At 37.5% G+C, this 19,479-nt stretch overlaps 1 protein-coding gene and 1 long non-coding RNA gene across 5 annotated transcripts in view; one reads left to right on the forward strand and one right to left on the reverse strand.

The window, feature by feature from the left end:
* LOC132381198 (protein phosphatase 1 regulatory subunit 12B-like) overlaps positions 1–19,479 on the reverse strand; it is a 221,291-nt gene that overhangs the window by 90,099 nt on the left and 111,713 nt on the right. For all 4 annotated transcript variants that reach the window (XR_009507977.1, XM_059950490.1, XM_059950489.1 and 1 more), the window contains exons 6-11: positions 15,190–15,264; positions 12,147–12,226; positions 9,654–9,808; positions 7,274–7,389; positions 2,022–2,234; positions 988–1,082 (exon numbers count right to left, since the gene is read on the reverse strand). Coding sequence is in view for 3 of the 4 variants with exons in the window: in XM_059950490.1 (XP_059806473.1) it covers positions 988–1,082; positions 2,022–2,234; positions 7,274–7,389; positions 9,654–9,808; positions 12,147–12,226; positions 15,190–15,264 (734 nt within the window). In the remaining variant the exon portion in view is untranslated. The remainder of the gene's footprint in view (positions 1–987; positions 1,083–2,021; positions 2,235–7,273; positions 7,390–9,653; positions 9,809–12,146; positions 12,227–15,189; positions 15,265–19,479) is intronic.
* Positions 4,276–18,806, forward strand: LOC132381199 (uncharacterized). The gene is made up of 4 exons (XR_009507978.1): positions 4,276–4,358; positions 7,243–7,327; positions 15,211–15,295; positions 17,929–18,806. It is a non-coding gene; the product is annotated as an uncharacterized LOC132381199 (long non-coding RNA).

The raw sequence follows: 19,479 nt of genomic DNA on the forward strand, positions 1-19,479 counted from the left end.
TTTGAATGGAATAAAGTGATCCAGCTTAAGTTGCAATGTGTATCCAACACCATTCATTGGTAAATAAAATTGGACAATATAATAGTAGCATATGTGTGGCACTTCTCAAAAACTTTAAAGCGGTTTCGTCTCTTCCTAAAAAAAACTTTAAAATGTTCAAAAAAAGTCCATTGATAACCATAAAAACTGCCATGTACAAATTACACTCTCAAACTACAAGCGATGCTAGTACCTTAAGTGAAAGCCTTCTAATCTTAGAAGATACAATTAAAAAATAGGTAAGTAAATCAAGCCACTCCCTTTATTTGTGGCAAACACTTGGAGCCTAGCTACAGAGGTAACCTAGACCATATCGGCTGAGATTGTAAACATATTCAAGTACAGTTCTGGGTCAGGTTATTACCATGCTAATCAAGCTCAGTAATTTATCCAGGTCAGGATGATTTTTTCACTATTGTCGTATTATTCTTGATCAATAGTAAAGTATCACAGCATAGCAAGTCTTTACATTCCACATTTTTGCAAATGTTTTTGGTCAGATTGAATCAACTATGAAAACCACTCCAAATATACAAGCTGGGATCAGATTTGGCCAAATCGAGTGCAGATCAGGCTTTTAATTTTATATTCTAGCAGAATTCAAGCTCAATTACTAAAAACAGCCCTTTTTTCCTGCCCCTTCCCACTGGAAGATGATCAAAAGCCTGACAGCAGATGTCCTAAGGGTCACTGATAGCTTCAACCTTATTGTTAAGATTCCTGAACTGAACCTCTAAGCTGAAAGATAAATTCTTGGTTCCCCCAATTCAACTCTTGGTGACCCTTGCACTTGTCTGCCTGCACTGTATTCTGCATTGTTTTCCTTTTTACTACTTAAATAATAGAATGATCTGTCTGGATGACATTGAAACAGAAGTTTTTCCACTATATCTTAGCACACATGACAATAACAAACCAATACCAACAACTAAAATACTAAAAACTTACCTATTTTCCTTTTCTTCAATGTCCGATGTGCTATGCAATCTTCTGCTTGGGATGGTTGGTGAAACATATACAAGTCTAGTTTTAGTATCTTTGTCCTGAATAATATAAACAAGTGATTTGAAATTAACAACCCAAAGTTGGCTATATGCCTTTAGTGCATTAGTAGCTCCTGTTCACTGCAATGTGAGAATTCATCTGACATGCACAAATAAAATAAACTCCCATATAACAAGTCTTTGTATATTTTTAAGTCATCTTGCAATACCTCATGAAGCACAGAGGAATTCTTCAGCTTGCATCCAGAGACAGAAGCAGCTACCCCAGTTCATTTTCTGATTCAGATGCCAAAACTGATATTGATAGAATTCCAAAGTGGGATTTCAAGATGTGTCGAGCTCATCTCCCAAAGGAATGTTAGAGATTGGTATAATTAGATACAAGTCTGAATGCCACTTGCAAAATTTCCCAAAACACAGGAATAGTGCTTGGTGCAAATGACATTCAAACTACTGTTGTTAAACAGCAATCATCCTTGCATTCACTACTCATTTATGTTATAGTCATGGTGGACTTGGGGCAGGCCAGTTCTAAGGAAACATTAAATGTAAATTGATTAAAGTCATTGAATATTCAGTGTGTATACTTGGCCTCATGCAATGGGAATACTAAAAATACAGCACCAGAATATTTTTGGGATTGGAAAATGAATGAGTTGAAAAGCAAAACTTGAGAGCAATTTCCAAAGTCTACGTAATAATGATCTTTCATGCCCAATTCCAGCTTGGAAATATTCAAAATCATGTACGAATGTCATATTGAAGGTTATTTCTGATTCCTCAATAAACCAACTGTCCATCTGTTGAGATTTTAATGTAATCTTAAGATCAATATTCCATATTACAGAAGAACCTGACAAACAATAGCCATCTGAAAATGTAACATCCAAATACAGTACAACTTTACAGTTTTCAATAAAGAAACAAATTCCTTAATCATCTTGCAATAAAAATCAGAATAGATTATCAAAAATGCACCTTTTCCTGGTTAGCAAATATGGTTGAAAGCCGGGGACTTGAAGCTGACCGGATTATTCCAAATGAGTCCTTTTCTTTCAATGCTTGTGAACTGCTGATTTCGGTCAGTGCATCATGGCTCCCAGTTTTCCTCAACCCCAATCTCCAGGAAGCTGGAGATTCATCCTTTCCTTCTTCATCTTTGGTAGCAGACTTAATGAAAGGGCTAATGATCTGTAAGATAAACACTAGTTACAAAAAGTTGACATTTTAAAATAAAAACACAAAACTAGCAATTCATGGTTAACTTTGCTCTTGAATTTTACTTTTCATAATCTTTTTACCACATGCAGGATATATTGAAGTATCTTAAATCATTAAAATGTCACAAGTAGCCAATTTCAATAAATTTTGTAAGAACTGAAAAATCCTAAAATATCCAAATTCTTCAAATGACATATCAGGGTCATAAAGCACTTATTTCCATCTCAGGTGTTCCTATCAAGGACAAACAAAGGATGAGATTTTGGGATACTCGGAGACACAATAAAATAGATTTAATTCAAGGGTTCCCTTAAAAGGAAAGTGTTGCCTGACAAATCTGTTGAATTCTCTGAGGAAATAACAGGCAAGATAGGCAAAGGCAAAAATTCCTTGAATTTTTAAGAAGGCCTTTGACAAGGTGCAACACGAAGCTGCTGAACAAAATAAGAGCTGATATTACAGAAAAGATGCTAGCATGGGCAGATTGCTAAAGGCAAACATTAGGAACAAAGAAGCCCTATTCTGGTTAGCAGTTGATGACGTGGTGTTCTACAGGAGGGGGTTGTGGTTGGTGTTAGGTCCACTAATTTTTATGTTATATGTTGATGATTTATATGATGGAATTGATGGCTTTGTGGCCAAGTTTGAGAGTGATACAAAGATAGATGAAGGCACAGGTAGCACTGAGGAAGCAGGGATTCTGCAGAAGGTCTTGGACAGATTCAGAGAATAGGCAAAGAAGTTGCAGATGGAATACAATGTAGGGAAATGGATGGCCATATACTTTGGTAGAAGAAATAAAAAGGTGTAGACTTTTCTTTAAAAATGTAATCGAATTAAGAAATCAGAGATGCAAAGGGACTTGGGAGTCCTCGTGCAGGATTCCCTAGAGGTTAACTTGCAGGTTGTGTCAGTAGTAAGCAAGCAAGTGCAATGTTAGCATTCATTTTAAAATGACTAGAAAATAAAAGTAAGGATATAATGAAGTTTTATAAGGTATTGGTCTTTCTACATTTATATGAGAATGATCATGGGAAGGAAAGGGTTAACATGTGAGGAGAATTTAATGGCTCTAAGCCTTTACTTGCTAGAGTTTAGAAGAATGTTTTTTTTTTGGGGGGGGGGCGCTATCACTGAAACTTAGTGAATACTGAAAGGCCCAGATAGAGGGATGTGGAGAGGATGTTTCTAATAGTGCGACTGTCTAAGACCTGAGGGCAGAGCCTCAGAAGAGAAGGCTATCCCTCTGGAAGAGAGTTGTGGAGGAACTTCTTTAGCAAGAAAGTACAATAAATCTGTGGAATTCATTGCCACAGACACTCTGGAGGCCGTCATTCAGTAGACAGAGCAGAGATTGACAAGTCCTTGATTAGTAAAAGGGTGTTAAAGATTACAGGGAGAAGGCAGGAGAATGATGTTAAGAACCAAATTATAATCAAATAGTAGAGCAGTTTCAATAGGCATAGTGCCCTATGTTAATTCCGTTTCTATGTCTTATGGCCTAATTAAAAATTTAACATCTTGGGCATTAGAAGCGCTTTAAGTTCATTCGTTTTTTTTGTTTGTCAGCATGGTGCTCTCAAATTCCTACATAACCCAACCTAAATACAATTTGTTCTAACTCCGTTTCACAGATACACATTTAATTGAATTCACCCTACTTGGATTATTTATGGCAATGTAACAATTGTTTCCAAACTCCCGCAATTTATGCACTGCCTTAACATTTTTCCCCTAAAACAAACTATTCACCAATAGTTGACTGCATGTGACTTCACTTTGTTCTGAACCAATGTCCATCAGGAATGGTTAAAAATAACAATTTGTAAATTTGCAATAAAATCTGAATTCAATGAAGGAGGAATAAATGAGACAGCAAGGTGCCAAGTTATTGAGGACCTGAACCACAATCATTTTGTCAAGTTAGTTTAAATTTCATTATAGGATTCACAAAGAGGTTTTGAAGATGAATTTTCAGGACACCAGTGATGATCATTTTCTTAACTGCAGGCAATAAACTGGGGAGATCCACTCGAGGTTACAATGTGGCTGAAGAGGCCAATTTTGGATGCAGAGACTCGGCAGATGAGGCAAGTAAGTTATAAGAGTGGTACATTACTTTTGCCATTCCAAATCTCCATTCCACTGAACAGCCCAACAGAATTGCTGAGTTGGTTAGTTGTACTTTCTCAAGGAAGCCTTGAGATTATTTAAGCACGTTTCTATCCTGGTAATTTCCTTCTATGCAGGAGGTTAGAATAGAATACTGTTTTACAAGTCTGATGTTGGACAAGAGCAAAATGTGCTATTAGAAATACCAGACTGCAATTCGAGCCTCTATGCTAGAGATACTGGTGTAGGAGACATTCATTCACTTGTCCTATTAACAGGTCATGAGATTTTAGAGAACCTTTGTGGCATCTTGCCAGTGTTTTGATGTGCCTATTTTGACTGCTTGTCTACTTTGTTTACTAATGGTTGACTTTAACTATAAAACATTCTTCTGCTCCAAGGGGCAGCTCTTTGAAAAATCAATAAATTGGAAACAGGCATACCCAGGAGAATTTGGACACTGGACATTTGAGAATCTAGCGTAAATATTGTTCACTATGGCTGAAACTCAGTTGCCTTTATTTTAAAAGAGAGAATAGTTTTTAAAAATAATTTTCAAGACAAGCAAAAGGAAACACTACTGAGGTGGCAGTTTTAAGCAAGAAGATAATCTCATAAAAGCTCTTTTGGTAAAACAATAAAGAACACCATATAACTATTTTTGAAGGCTAAAAATAACTTAATTTCTTTTGACATTCCAGTACAAACCCCAAAATGTAAGATGCCAACTTATTTTGGCTACAGTGAACTACTAAGACTGACAGCATATGGAAATTGTATTAATATTCAGTGGTGCTAAAAATTTTGTGAACCCTGTAGAATTTTCTCTATTTCTACATAAATATGACCTTAAATGTGATCAGATCTGCACAGAAGTCTTAAAATTAGATAAAGAAAATCCAATTGAATAAATAACACAAGAAAGAATTACACTTGTTCTTTTATTTGAGTAAAATGATCCAATATTATAAACATTTGTTGGAAAAAGTATGTGAACCTCTGGGTAATGCCTTCTACAAAAGCTTTTTGGAGTCCGGTGCTCCAATCAATGAGATGAGATTAGAGGTATGGGTTTTTAAAGAGGTGCCCTGCCTACAAAACAGACACATAAAGTCAGGTTACTGATGGAGCCTGCTCTTCTTGAGAAAGATCTGTTTATGGGCACCATGCCTCGATCAAAACAACTATCAGAAGACCTTAGGAAAAAAAATTACAGAGATGCATAAAGCTGAAGAAGGCTACAAAAGCATTTCTAAAGACCAGTGTTCATCAGTCCACAGCAAGAGGAATTGTCTACAAATAGAGGAAATTCAATAGTGTTGCTAATCTCCTTAGAGAGTAGTGGGCATCCTGCAAAGCACAACATGCAAAGCTGAAGGATGTGAAAAAGTACCCAAGGGTAAAAGTAAAAGACCTGCAGAAATCTCCAGAACTTGAAGTCTCTGACCATGACTCCACTGTAAGAAGAACACTAAGAATGGTGTTCATGGAAACCACTCTCCAAAAGGAAAGACACTGCTGCATGTCTCAAGTTTGCAAAAGACCACTTAGATGTTCTACAACAATGTTCTGTGGACACATGAGATAAAAGTTGAACTTTTGGCAGAAATACACATTGCTATATATTTGGAGGAAAAAAGGCACTGCAGACCAACACCAAAGATTCATCCCAGCTGTGAAGCATGGTGGAAGGAGCATCATGACTTGGGACTGCTTTGCCGCTTCAGGGCCTGGACAACTTGCAACCGTTGAGGAAACAATTAATTCAAAATAGACATTTTCCAGGAGAATGTCAGGGTAGCAGCTCATCACCTGAAGCTTAATAGAGGTTGGATAATGCAGCAAGACAATGATCCGAAAGACAAGAGTAAATCAACAACAGAAAGGTTTTAAGTAATAACTTTGTATTTTGGAATGGCCAAGTCAAAGTCCTGATCTTAATCCGACAGAAATGTGTGGAAGGACCTGAAGCAAGCAGCTCATGCAAGGAAGCCCACCAACATCCCAGAATTGAAGATTGTAAGGAGGAATGACCTAAAATTCCTCTAAGCTGATGTGCAGGATTGATCGATCAACAGTTACCAGAAACATTTGGTTGAGGTTACTGCTGCACAAGGGTGGGGGTCACATCAGTTACTGAAAGCAAAGGTTGACATACTTTTTCCAACAAATACATGTAATATTGGATCATTTTTCTCAATAAATGAAAAAGATCTTTTGTGTTATTTATTTAATTGGGCTCTCTAATTAGTTTTAGGACTTATGTGAAGATCTGATCACATTTTAAGTCATATTTATGTGGAAATAGAGAAAATTCCACAGGGTTCACAAACTTCCTAGCACCACTGTATGGTCATAATCACATTTGGATTTTCGTTTAGTGGAATTAAATGTAATTCTTCACATACAAAATGCTGGTGGAACACAGCAGGCCAGGCAGCATCTATAAAGAGAAGCACTGTCGACGTTTCGGGTGGAGACCCTTCATCCTGATGAAAGGTCTCGGCCCGAAACGTTCACAGTACTTCTCCTTATAGATGCTGCCTGGCCTGCTGTGTTCCACCAGCAATTTGTGTGTGTTATTTGAATTTCCAGCATCTGCAGATTTCCTCATGCTTGTAATTCTTCACTTCTGATTATCTCTTCAAATACATTCAAATCCAACGATAATCCATTCCACACAATGAACTTATGCCCCATCTTCTCCTTAACAAAAATTGTCTTTTTTACTTGGATGAATATTCTTCACTTTCAATCTTTCTTCAGCTCATATACAACTCAAGCCTACCTCATGCATAGACTAATCTTTTTTAATGCTTTGCTTCATGTCAAATTATTCCCCCTATTTTACAAACTACGGTACCAGAGGAGGAAAAGGCACCAGGACTGCAGTTTACCTTTCTTGTGGTAATGGTAGCTGTATATCGAGTGGAGTGCCCTGTCGTGGATAGGTGAGAGACACTGCTATTCAATTTGCTGTTGATATTGTTTTTGATAGAAGACTTTGATTTATCTGTACAAAAAAAAAAATTTACATTAGTTTGAAAATAGTCAACTTTGAGAAATCTTGTATTTAAATTTTGCAAATGTGAATGATATCAACATTAAAAAAAAATCAGAACTTTACAATCAGCACATTCTTTTCTGGAATGAATGACAAATTGGAAGCTTCATGAAACTGGTTCTTGGATCAACAATGTTGTTTAAACACAAAGGTTGAATATAACATGGAATTCAAAATATTTGTCCTGAAGCAGGTTGAATTATTAACATTTACTGAGTTTCTGATCCTATCCATCTTCAATACAAAATATTACAACTCACAGTACTACACACTTGCTCAAAGGATGCCAATAACCAAGCATCCATCAATGTTAGATTATTTTCAATGTACTTCTGCTGTCTCCAATTCTTCAACTCGTTTAAAACCCTCCTTCCCAAATCAAGTAAGTAGCCATTTGCTAAAGTAACAAGAACTGGTCTTAAACAGAATAAGGGAGCAGTTTGCTTGTTGCGATAATTGCCTCTTTCAACTGACAGCAAAGTTTCCCAAGAAGATACATGACACTGAACTACTACAACTAATGTTTTTTTGTAAAGCCTTGCACATAAAATCATAGAAGCACCCTTCAAAAAGCAATATTCCCCAGGGTAAGAGAACACTTTTCTCTTCAATCGATGGCTGTTGAAATACTGGTAGAGCTGTATTAAGAAAAAAATCACAAGTTTTAAAATAATTCTCACTCAAAACAATAGCACATCTTTTTGTTCAGAAATTATGAGCAGAATACAGTTAATGTGTAACAACAGTTGCCCTGATGAGCTGATACAAGATAAAGTAATTAATGAAATTAGGGTTCCAAATGCAAACTTCTAAGTCTTATTAGAATTCCATCCTGAATTTTGGATGGAAAAGGAGGAAGCTGGAGCAGATTTGATATACTTATGATAACCACACTCTGTAATGATAAAATCATTCATTGCTTCAAAAGTAAATTTCTTATCATGTCATCACTGACATTTAGTTGTCTAACTAATCAAACACTGGTGATTGCCATCAGTCAGCCTTTGTATCACGATTCAGACGATGAAATGCATAAAGGTTGAGATAATGTTAAAAAAAACACCAAGAAATAATATAGGTTATTACACCGTTTCAAAAGATCTAAATACTCCTACTCAAATTTAAGAAAACAATCAACTACCTAGATTTGCTATTCAAATTAAAAGATCAATGGAGTGTCACTAACCAGAGTCTGAAGAAATGTAACTAACTGTAAATTATTTATTCTATACACTATACTTGAAATATGTAATTTGTAATTTCAGTATTTATACTTAAGAATCTTGTCATCTGGAAATTAAATAATTAACATTATCCAATGCAAGTACAATCATAATTTATGGGATAAGTCTATATTTAAGAAAGCTTGATAACCTCTACATAGATCACAAATATAACATGTGTTTAAAAGTATTATTGATAAACTAGCTTGTAGTTTAGCTGTAATCACATGCTCATTAATAAGTTTGAATAGTTTGGCTGATGATTGAGATACGTTTTGATAAAATGAGCATTACACGTTGCTCAAAAGCCAATCACAGGAATAGTGCAGGTAGAAATATTGCCCTGACCCTGAGCTCAAAGATGCCGGCACAAAGCAATGTTATAGTTTGCAATTCAATAACAATTTTATCTAACTCTGAAAGACAATCAAGTTGATTGCTAAATTGAATTATATATTGAACTACTAAATTTTCTCCATGTAAACTAGTGGCAAGTTTTGAGACAACCACACAAATCCCATGCATGGAATCCTAGCTCCACTGGTGACTTCTTGCTGCATGCCAAGACTGTAGAAAACTGATTTATACTAAGAATCTGTCCAGATCCTACACTAGGTGCAGGGATTTAAAGAAAGAATATTTTGTTATGTGTTTAATTTCTTTTTATATCATTTCCATTTTAATGCTTTCACTGGAAAAATATTTCTCATATTTTTCATTTTTAAACAGTGAAAGAATTGATAAATTTGACATACTCCATAAAATTATTTTTCACAGAGCAGTTAATTGAAATAAATTTTATTTTCAGCTACAATTTGATCTATTATAACAAATAAATAATCATATACAATATAAATTGTACAAGTTGCCATTAAGTAAGCCCTCATGCAAGTCCAGCAAAGAGACAACCAAATTAACATGGAATTTGAAGCAAATTCTAAAATTTAATGTTTTTCCACTAGTTAGAATTTCATCAATGGTTCAGCTTACCTGCATCTATTTCTGATTCAGAATCAGAGGCATCATCTTCTTCCTCAGAACTGGAGCTACTAGATTCATCCTTTTTACTCTCCTCATCAACTTTCTCTCCTTCAAGTGATTTACGTTTAGCTTCCTTTTCTTCCACAGAAAGTAGACCATCTTTACTGCAACAATAATGAGAATTTCCTTTTCTGTTCAGATTACAGTAAATGATTGACCATATCACTACTAGATTAACAAATTTAACAGTATTTTAGCATACAATTAGTTTTAAAGTCTGGATACTGTAAAAACTGAGCTCCATCATGGGAGGGCAACAGATCACATTAACACCCCTTTGAAACAACAAATTCAAATGAGCAGAACAATGGATCCAGTCAATGCTTTGGCTTCTTAGCTAGTATTCTGAAGCATATCACTTGTAATGCATTCCCTTGTAATCACCTTAATTAAATGGTCTAATGTCACTGTGGTGAATCTGTGAAATAAATTGCTACAGACAGCTGTAGAGGTCTAGTCATTAGGTATATTTAAAACACAGACTGATAGGTTCTTGATTAGTAAGTGTGTCGAAGGTTAAGGGTAGAAGGCAGGAGAAAGGGTTTGAGAGGGATAATAAATCAGCTGCAATCAAATAGCAGAGTAGACTCAATGGGCTGAATGGCCTAATTCAACTCAAATATCTAATGATCTTTTACGTAAAAGCCCAGAGAGAAAAAGACAACAAACATTGATCAACGTAGTTATAGATAAATAAGCAATAGATTTAAAACAAAATCCAGAACCATCAGATTCCGGATCAGCCTCTGCGAGGAAAAATATAATCAAACGAGCAATTAAGACCCACAATTAACCACAGCACAGGCACCACGTCAATACTATGCCTTCAATTTATAAGCACTTCCAAGAAATCAAGCACCTACTTGCAGGTTGCTTCACTGAAGAAACCTTTTGATCTGGATATTGTATTCAATTTTAACTGAGCCAAACCTCGCAGAAACAAGCAGGGTATTTTGCATAATAGAAAATACACACTCTCCGATTCAGGAACAGCTTCTTCCCCTCTGTCATCCGATTCCTAAATGGACGTTAATCCTTGAACACTACCTTACTTTTTCATATTTGTTTATTGCATGATTTTTAACCTATTCAAAATACATATACTGCAATTGATTTACTTATTTATTTATTATTATTATTATTTTTCCTTCTATGTTATATATTGCATTGAACCGCCACTGCTAAGTTAACAAATTTTATGTCACATGCCGGTGATAATAAACCCGATTCTGATAGTACAAGCAGAAGGGCTATAAAAGAATTCAGTGAATTTCAGTTGAAATTTCTCCAATAGATGTCAAGAAAACACTGTTTGAGAGTATGTACTATGGTTGATTGTGTCAAGAGATGCACAAGCTGCATTGCTATGCCATTGCTTTGTCAGCTTTCTCATCAGTCTCACCCATACATAAATCTCACAGATCTAAAAACTGTGCAGAACTTCTTTGATGTCTAATTCCTGCTGTGACTGACCACCAGAGAGCAATTAGTATCACTTAAATTATAGGTTTCTGGTGACTTTCCTACAAGGATTTCCAGAATAAGAAATCTATCACACAGCTAAATATCAAATTACAATGGAACATTACTGAGTCTTATGAGACACTGTTCTCAACTGGATACAACTTCATTGAAACTCTTCAACCTTTTTATATTAAGTGGCATGGGAACACGTACATCAGCAACCTCAATCTATGGAATACAATCTTGTGGTCAGGAGTGTGGCAAGGAAAGCTGAGAGGCCTGAACCATTTTACAGACTTGGGCCTCATTTGAACACCTCTGGCCAGTCACAATTATCAAATAATCATCACTTGAGCAAGTCAATAGTTGGAAAATAAACAAAGTGATCCAATCAAAATTACAAAGCATGGAAACAGACCAATTAGATAGTCTAATTAGATTAGACCAGATTAGATTAGATCAGATTAGAATGTAGATACGAAGAAGAGAGTTAATGCAATTATAGAAAGGTGAAATAAAAGACTTGAGAACTGGGGTTGAGGATGTCCACCTTGGCCCAGCAAGGAAGAGATCCAAAAAGGAATGCTAGCAATTACGCAAGCAGAGCACTTGATACCTTATGCAACCATGGTCTGGGGATCTCATCACCAACACCCGCAGATCTGAAGAGTTAACACATCTCATGATTCTTTGGTTTATTCTACTCAGTAAAAGCAAACTGTCAGACTAATATCAAATTTATCATTAAAGTTTTGAAAAGCCTGGTACAAATCCAAGCAACGTTTTGACTAATATTTGCTTTCCAAAAAATTCCACCTCCAGGGAAGTAGGTATTACAAAACTTACAAGAGTTCTTCCTAAATTTATAGATATAATGGAACTTTAGTGTTAAATTGATGCAGACTTCCAAAATCTCAAAAGGTAAAAAAATTGTTGCTCACAGAAAATGGAGCAATCAGCATTGTTTCAAGTACGTACCTCAAATGCTTGGGTTGCAGTTTGCAATTTACCGTTGATTCAATAAGTGTTGATCTCACAGCTCGTTTCTCAGCACGAAGCTATTAAAAATAAAAATTGCAACTTGAAGATACATTATGGACCACAAATCAAATCAATTTTAAATTCTAAACAAGCACTGAAAATTAGTTAAGTGCTTATCACACTCCCAAGATTGTTTTTGCAGCCAGTGAATAATGCCAAGCAGATAATCATTTCTATCTTAAGGCAAAGAGAAATATTAAATTATTCCCATGAACTGGATACTTTTTAACAAATTATTAATATTTTTGGATCGGGGCATTGCTGCTGAGGTCAGTATTTATTGACCAACTTTAATCATTCTTGAAAAGCTGGTGATGAGCGAGCTGCCTTCTAGCATGTGTAGATCACAAACAGCTGTTAGGGATTTAGCCCAGTGATGGTGAAGGAACAGCTAAACATTTCCAAATAGCATGCCAATGGCCTGAAACCCTTACCCTTTTCAGTGATAGAGATTATGGGGTTTGGAAGACCAAATACCCTACTTGAATTACTGTAACACATTTGGTACATGTTACCCACTGCACACTGATGGTGGAGAGAATACATGTTATAGCTAATAGAGCAAGCCCGATTGCCCTGGGGAGTGTTGACCTTCTTGAACATTTCTGGGGCTGAACTCCGAGGCAAGTAGGGGTATGTTATTATACTACCCTTTGTATTTGAAGGAAAGGTTTAGGAGTGTCAGAAAGGAAGTCTGGCCTGTTTTTGTAGCCATGGTGCTTATCTGGCTAGTCTAGTTTAATTTCTAACCAATGGTAGTCACTAGGATGTTAAGTGTGAGTGATTTAGTGATAGTGTTGCCATTAAACATCCAGGAGAGGTAATGGTGCTTTCTCTTATCCAAGATGGTAATTGTACAAGCAATTTTTGTGCAGACATATCCAAATGTATCAAAGTCTTATTGCATATAGGAGTTCACTTCTGGCCATATGAAAGACGTTTGATAATTTGGAAGATGTTTGGGCCTGGGATACCGCCCTCAGGAACTCCTCCCATGCCTTGATGATTGAACTCTCTATGGAAATAAAGACTTATACATTCAACTGGGCCAATAGAACCCGTAACAGCATTCAGAATTAAAAGTACTGGATTTCTTCAAGCGTGTCAAGAAAGGCCCATTCAACAGAAAAATCAAATAACTCAAAAAGGAAATTGATGTACAATTTCAGCAGCTTCTTGCTGAAACCTATGGAAATTGAACTTCCATAGTGAAGAGCTGTGAGTGAAAGATGTGAGAAAAGCACTAAGGAACATGCTGACCGTGCAGCTGAAATAATATTATGGGTATAATTATATTGCCTCTGGTTAAATTGTTGAAAATTCTTCTTGTCAGACAGGATTGGATTGGGTCCACTTTGCATATAGTTCATAAAGTAAAAAATTTGTTCTGCAATCCAAACGAAGACTATGACAGTCATGCAGAGAGAAAAGTGCTAATTTTTGGTTCAAATGTATATTACGCAATAATGGCTTGAATTTTCCAGTTTTTTCAGTAAACCAGAAAAACATCCCAGTAACTAATATTTCACAAATGCTTAGTTTCCTGACCCTAAATCCAATCCCCATACCCACACAAATGCTATTAGAACTCATTGCCAACAATGCTAGGAAAGTATATTTTGTTCTTTTCTTTAAACTGCTGCACATCTTTGAAAATACCACAAAGGACTATCGGCTAACCTACGTGTCTGTAGGATGCATTGGCTCACGGCATGGCTACCGAGTTTCAGAAGACCTACGTGGTGCATCATAGATAACATTTAAAAACTCAGTATCAACTTACAGAGCAATATCGACAAACTATCAGAAACTAAATAAAATGAATGAAATAATGAAGGAGAGAAGTGAATTAGTTTCAGCCAAGTTTCAGACTTTGCTGAATCTGGTGACCAAAACCTGTGAGATGTTTCACAAGAAAGCCCTGCAGCATGAGCACTACCACAGCCTTCCCTGTTTAACAAGTACCTGCCAGTGGTTTCTGAAAATGATTTGTGATGTGCTGCAACTGTGTGAGACACTACACAATCAAAATCCTGTTGTAGCTGTCAGGACCTTTAACAATGAGAAAAATGGGAGGGATACAGGAATTGATAATATGAAAATTATACAAGTTTGTAATTCTCTCTCAAGCAACATTGTTTAAAAGTCTCTAAACATTAAGAAGTTCTAGGTGCAAGTGACTGGACACTGATTCTGTAAATTAGAGGAGGCTCTTCTGTAAAATGAAATCCACATACCTTGATTTAGGAGAGGTACGAAGAGATAAAAGGTAGTGTAGCGGTTAGCGCAACGCTATTATAGCTCAGAGCTTTGGAGTACAGAGTTCAATTCCAATGCGATCTGCAAGAAATCTCTGTTTGTCTTCCCTGTGGAGTATGTGGCTTTTCCCTGGGTGCTCCAGTTTCCTCCCACAGAGCAAAGACGTACCGGGTAGATTAAGTGGCCATTTTAAATTGTCCCGTGATTAGGTCTGGGTTAATCGGTGTTGTTGAGGGTTTTTGGGGTGGTGAGGCTTGAAGGGCCCACACTGCGCTATATCGCTAAATAAACAAAGTGCATGATGCTCCCCCCACCACTTGTATCAAACAGTGATAAAGCGTGGTGTTAACTCTGTTTTTAAGGAGACAGATTTTTATCATCCAGGATGATACATTATTTAAACATTGCTTATCTGGTATATAGTTTAAATATGGACTTACAGGTACTTGAGCAAGAACGTGAATTTAAAAATCTTACTGGCTAACTGCTTGTGCTGTAGTTTCAATTTAGCTGTCTTTAGTGAATGAAAGTTGATACATCTTATTTAATAAAGAGTAAAAAATTTTGCCATTTACAAAAGCAGTTAAAAAAATCAAGGAATTAAACAAAAGCACTAGACAATAAGCTATATACGTGCAATTCCACACATCAGTCGTTTAAGCAATATAATCAAAATGTTACCATTCCAAAGAAATTAATCAAGAAAAATGCAACTACTTACAATATTCTGCTTTTTCTGCAGCTCCTCTAAATGCTCAAGGATGCTCTCATCAGCCAAGTCGAAAGGAGTCTGTCCCTGCAAATAGGATGTGAACAACTTCACCCAGGTACCAAATGAGTCAAAAAAAAATTTGGAGAGTTAAAACCTATAATTATGTCTGCAGTTCTCAGGTAGTTCTCAAAGGTGAGGGTGCTATTACAGAGGAAAAAAAGATGCTGAAAAAGAAACATTTCTTTTTTGAAAAGGATACCAGTTGGATAAGGCAGCACCTGATGTTCAAGACTACCCTTGTGCCAGGTACATTCTCAGCGTTTCTGGTGCAGTTATTGGTTTCAATAAAAACTGCATTTCTGTGGGATAAAGCTTTCTGCCAATTATGAGAAGTCTGCATACATTAGAAAACACTAACCCTAATGTAGACCTGCTTATAGGTCCCGATCCTAAATGCAGAAGCCATACAGAGCAGCAATGCCATGTAGCGAGATGGACTAACTTCAATAGGCCTGAACCATCCCCAGTCATGAAACAGATAATAAAACTGGCAATCAAGTCCGACAAGGTTTTTGTTCCTGTCAAAGCTGTCATTTGGGAGCCTTCAAAATCAATTACATAGAACAGTACAGCACAAGAACATGTTCCTCAGCTAACACTACAGGTACCCAACTCACAAATCCCCTCAAATATTTTTCCCTCTCACCTTAAACCCATGCCTTTTAATACATTTCATTTCCACCCTGGGAAAAGGCACTCACTATCTTCCCTTCCTATGCCTCACGTAATTCTCTAACTGTACTTCTATCAGGTCACCCTTCAGCCTCTGACAATCCACAGAAAACAAATCCAGTTTATCCTAACTCTCCTCATAGCCGATCCAGAATTCCAGGTGACATGCTGGTGAACCTCTCCGGCAGCCTCCCTCTAGTGAGATTACCAAAACTGCTAACAATATTCCAAATGCAGCCTGGCCAAATGTTCTTTTATAATTGTATAACTACAATACAACTTCCCTACCTTTACACACAGGACCCTGACTGATAAAAACAAGCACACTGGTACCCTAACAACTCCTTGAAAGCATTACCACTTTCAAGGAGTGATGGACTTGTACCCAATGAATACAAGATTTACTTTCTTCTCAAAATGCACCTTTTCACACTTACCCAATTTAATTTCCATCTGCTATTTCTCTGCACAAATTTCCAACTGATCTACTTGCTGAATCTTTGACGACCTTACTCACACAACTCCACCAATTTTCACATTGCCTGCAAACTTATCAGACCATGGCATTTTTATTCAAACCACTCATGTTACAAAGGTGGACCACCACTAGCCAGAGAAGCCTAGACAGGAAAACACCCCTCCACTACCCCACAAATTTATATCTAGTTAGCAACTCAATAGGAATTCCAAGTCATCTTCTGCCTATTCTGATGGACCTTAGCAAATCCTTCACTAGTGTTAATGTAGGCAACATTCACTGCTATAGCACCAATCATCTTTGTCACCCCCCATCAAAATATTCAAATTTGAAATGAGGATTCCTCCACCTCCCATCTCCCCCCCCCCCAACACTCACACAAACCCATGATGGCTATGCTATAACAAATCCACATCTTTCCCAAATGCAAGTAAATCTATCCCTAAGAATCTTCTCCAATAATTTCCCTACCACTGATTTTAGGCTCTCATGCACCCTACCCTATAATTGCGTCTCTTAAACTAAAACTATCTAGTCACTAGTCTCAAGGTACTCACACATGGCTGCAGATGATATCACGATCTGTGTCAACACTGCAGAAGTCTCTTCCCTTGCCTCCCTAACTAACCTGGGATAGATTCCATCACACTCTGCAGATGGATTTGTCTTAAAGCTTTCAGACTTAAAATCAACATACCTGTCCCTGAACTCATCATCCACGTCCTTCATGGTAAATACTGATACAAAGTACTCATCATGGACCTTGCGCACTTCCTCTGGCTCCATGTACAAATTCTATCCTTTATCCGAGAGTGGACCTAACCTTTCACTAGCTTTCCTCTTGCTCCTAATATATGAAAAGATGCCTTGGGATTCACCTTAATTCAACATGCCAAGAAGATTCCATAACTCCACTATGGACTGTCCCAAGACCAGCAGCAAAAGGAGGAGGGTTGGGCCGAGGTCTAGCACCTCCATCCTGCAAAAACCCAGAACTACAGAAATGCCAACAGAAGCTCCAAACACCTCTGCCCTGGGAGAGGAAGAACCTTCAAAGATGGGCTACACCTGGGGTCAACTTGAAAGACTGCTCCAGCACAGAGGACTTTGGCAAACTGTTGTTGGTGGCCTATTCCTCAGCAGAGCTAAATTCCACTGTCCCTTTTATCCCTCCTATTTCTTTGTTTAAATATATTGAAAAACTAAAATCTACAGATCACAAAAATGTTGAAGTAAACATTAAAAAGTATCTAATGCTTTCACAGTGTATAATGATGAATAAATTATTCTGGGGCTTCCAGCCAGGTACAGGTATCGATTATAACCAATATTTTGATGACAAACTCTGCCATCTTCAACAGGGATGAGATGGAGAAGAAGATGGCAGAGTTTGACATTAAAACGACGGTTATAATCAATACCTACACCCAACTGGAAGCACGAGAAGAGATCATTAAACATGATTAAATTTTAAAGTTAGCCTTTTCCCTCAGAGCCATTTCTGTCTATTAAAATGACAGATGTTTTTTATTCTACAGATGCAGCGCACAACAGGCCCTTCCTGCCCACCGACCTGCACTGTCCAATGACCCACTAATTTAACCCCTAGCCTAATCATAGGACCAATTACACTGACTAATTAACCTACTAAACAGTGTATCTCTGGACAGTAGGAGAATACTGGAGCTCCTGGAGGAAACATACGCACACAGTAAGAACATACTGTTATGAAGGTACCCCAGCTCTGAGAGGCCCGAAGGAGTGGGAGCAGCCCCCTCCTTCCGGAGAATCGCAAGATCGCTATTAATTCGGGACTCGGAAGTGAGAGACAATGCAACGGTTTTGACCATTTGTTCTTAGAGGCACCTGTGTCACGTGCAAGTCCCGGCTACGTGACAACTACCATGAACCTGAACACCCTCGGGCCATGTGGGGGTGGAGATTGCATCCCCCAACTTTGATGGACAGCTACAACTCTGCAAGTAAAAATAAAAGCGGACTGCAGGAGGCAGTACCCCAGCGATGCACCAGAGGAACTTGCTCGCTCAACGTTCCCGGGAGAGCTGGAAGCCACTCAACGCCACGTGTGCTCCTAACTCCTTTGCCTGGGGAGCGGGTGGCTGATACTACCGAGAAGGACTTCGAACTAACAACGGGGAAACCAACGCTCCCCTGATTTTAACGGAGTGGTCAAAAAGATACGGGCAAGTCTTCTTTTAGTTCTCACCGATCCCTCTAAGACACGTGTAACCAACAATTCCTCGAAAGACTTCTGAATGACTCTTTAGATTTCCAATGGACAAAAATATTATCCCCTAGACAACAGCCGAGATTAATGATGATTATGACTATACCCTGGCTTTAGATTGTGTATTGGTGATGTGCATTATCTGAATGTTTGCATTAACCTTACTTTTGTGCCCCTTTATAAATAAAAACGTTTGAAAATAGTGACATCAGACTTCAACAGACCTCTCTATCTTTGCTGGCAAGTTATCCAGTTACGGGATACGTAACAATACAAATCTTCTTACAGAGGACGCCAGAATTGAACTCTAATCTCCGATGCCCTGAGCTGAAATAGTGTCAAGCTATGCTACTGTAGCTTGGCTACTACACTTGGCACAGGCTCAGCCAGCAGCTAGATCAGGTGGAGTGCTGGGAAACTGGGAAAGTGTATGGATTTTGTGCATCATCACAAGCGGGGCCTAAAGTCAGTGCAGCTAACTCTGCATGGATTGCCAAACTTGTAACGCAGAGTAAATGATAACAGCTTCAAACAGATGCTAACAGCTCCTAACACATTCTGGCCTATTATTATGGCATTCTCATAAAGTTGAAGCAACATAACTTTTTCTCTCCTGCTAAAATGACTGTGACCTCCTTTATTTTTAAGTATGCCCTACAAAAGTTCCCTGAATAGCAAGGATATCATTCAGTAACTAGACCACCCAGATTCAATCTGTTGTGACACAGAAAAGGAGCCCATCTGCAATATGTCTGATTGGATACATTTAAAAATTGTTTCTCTTTTGCTGGTTTAAGAGTTCAGTATCTGACATGAAATAAATTACATCGTTCTTAATCCA

Source organism: Hypanus sabinus, chromosome 25 (genome assembly GCF_030144855.1).
Source record: "Hypanus sabinus isolate sHypSab1 chromosome 25, sHypSab1.hap1, whole genome shotgun sequence".
NCBI lineage: Eukaryota > Metazoa > Chordata > Chondrichthyes > Myliobatiformes > Dasyatidae > Hypanus > Hypanus sabinus.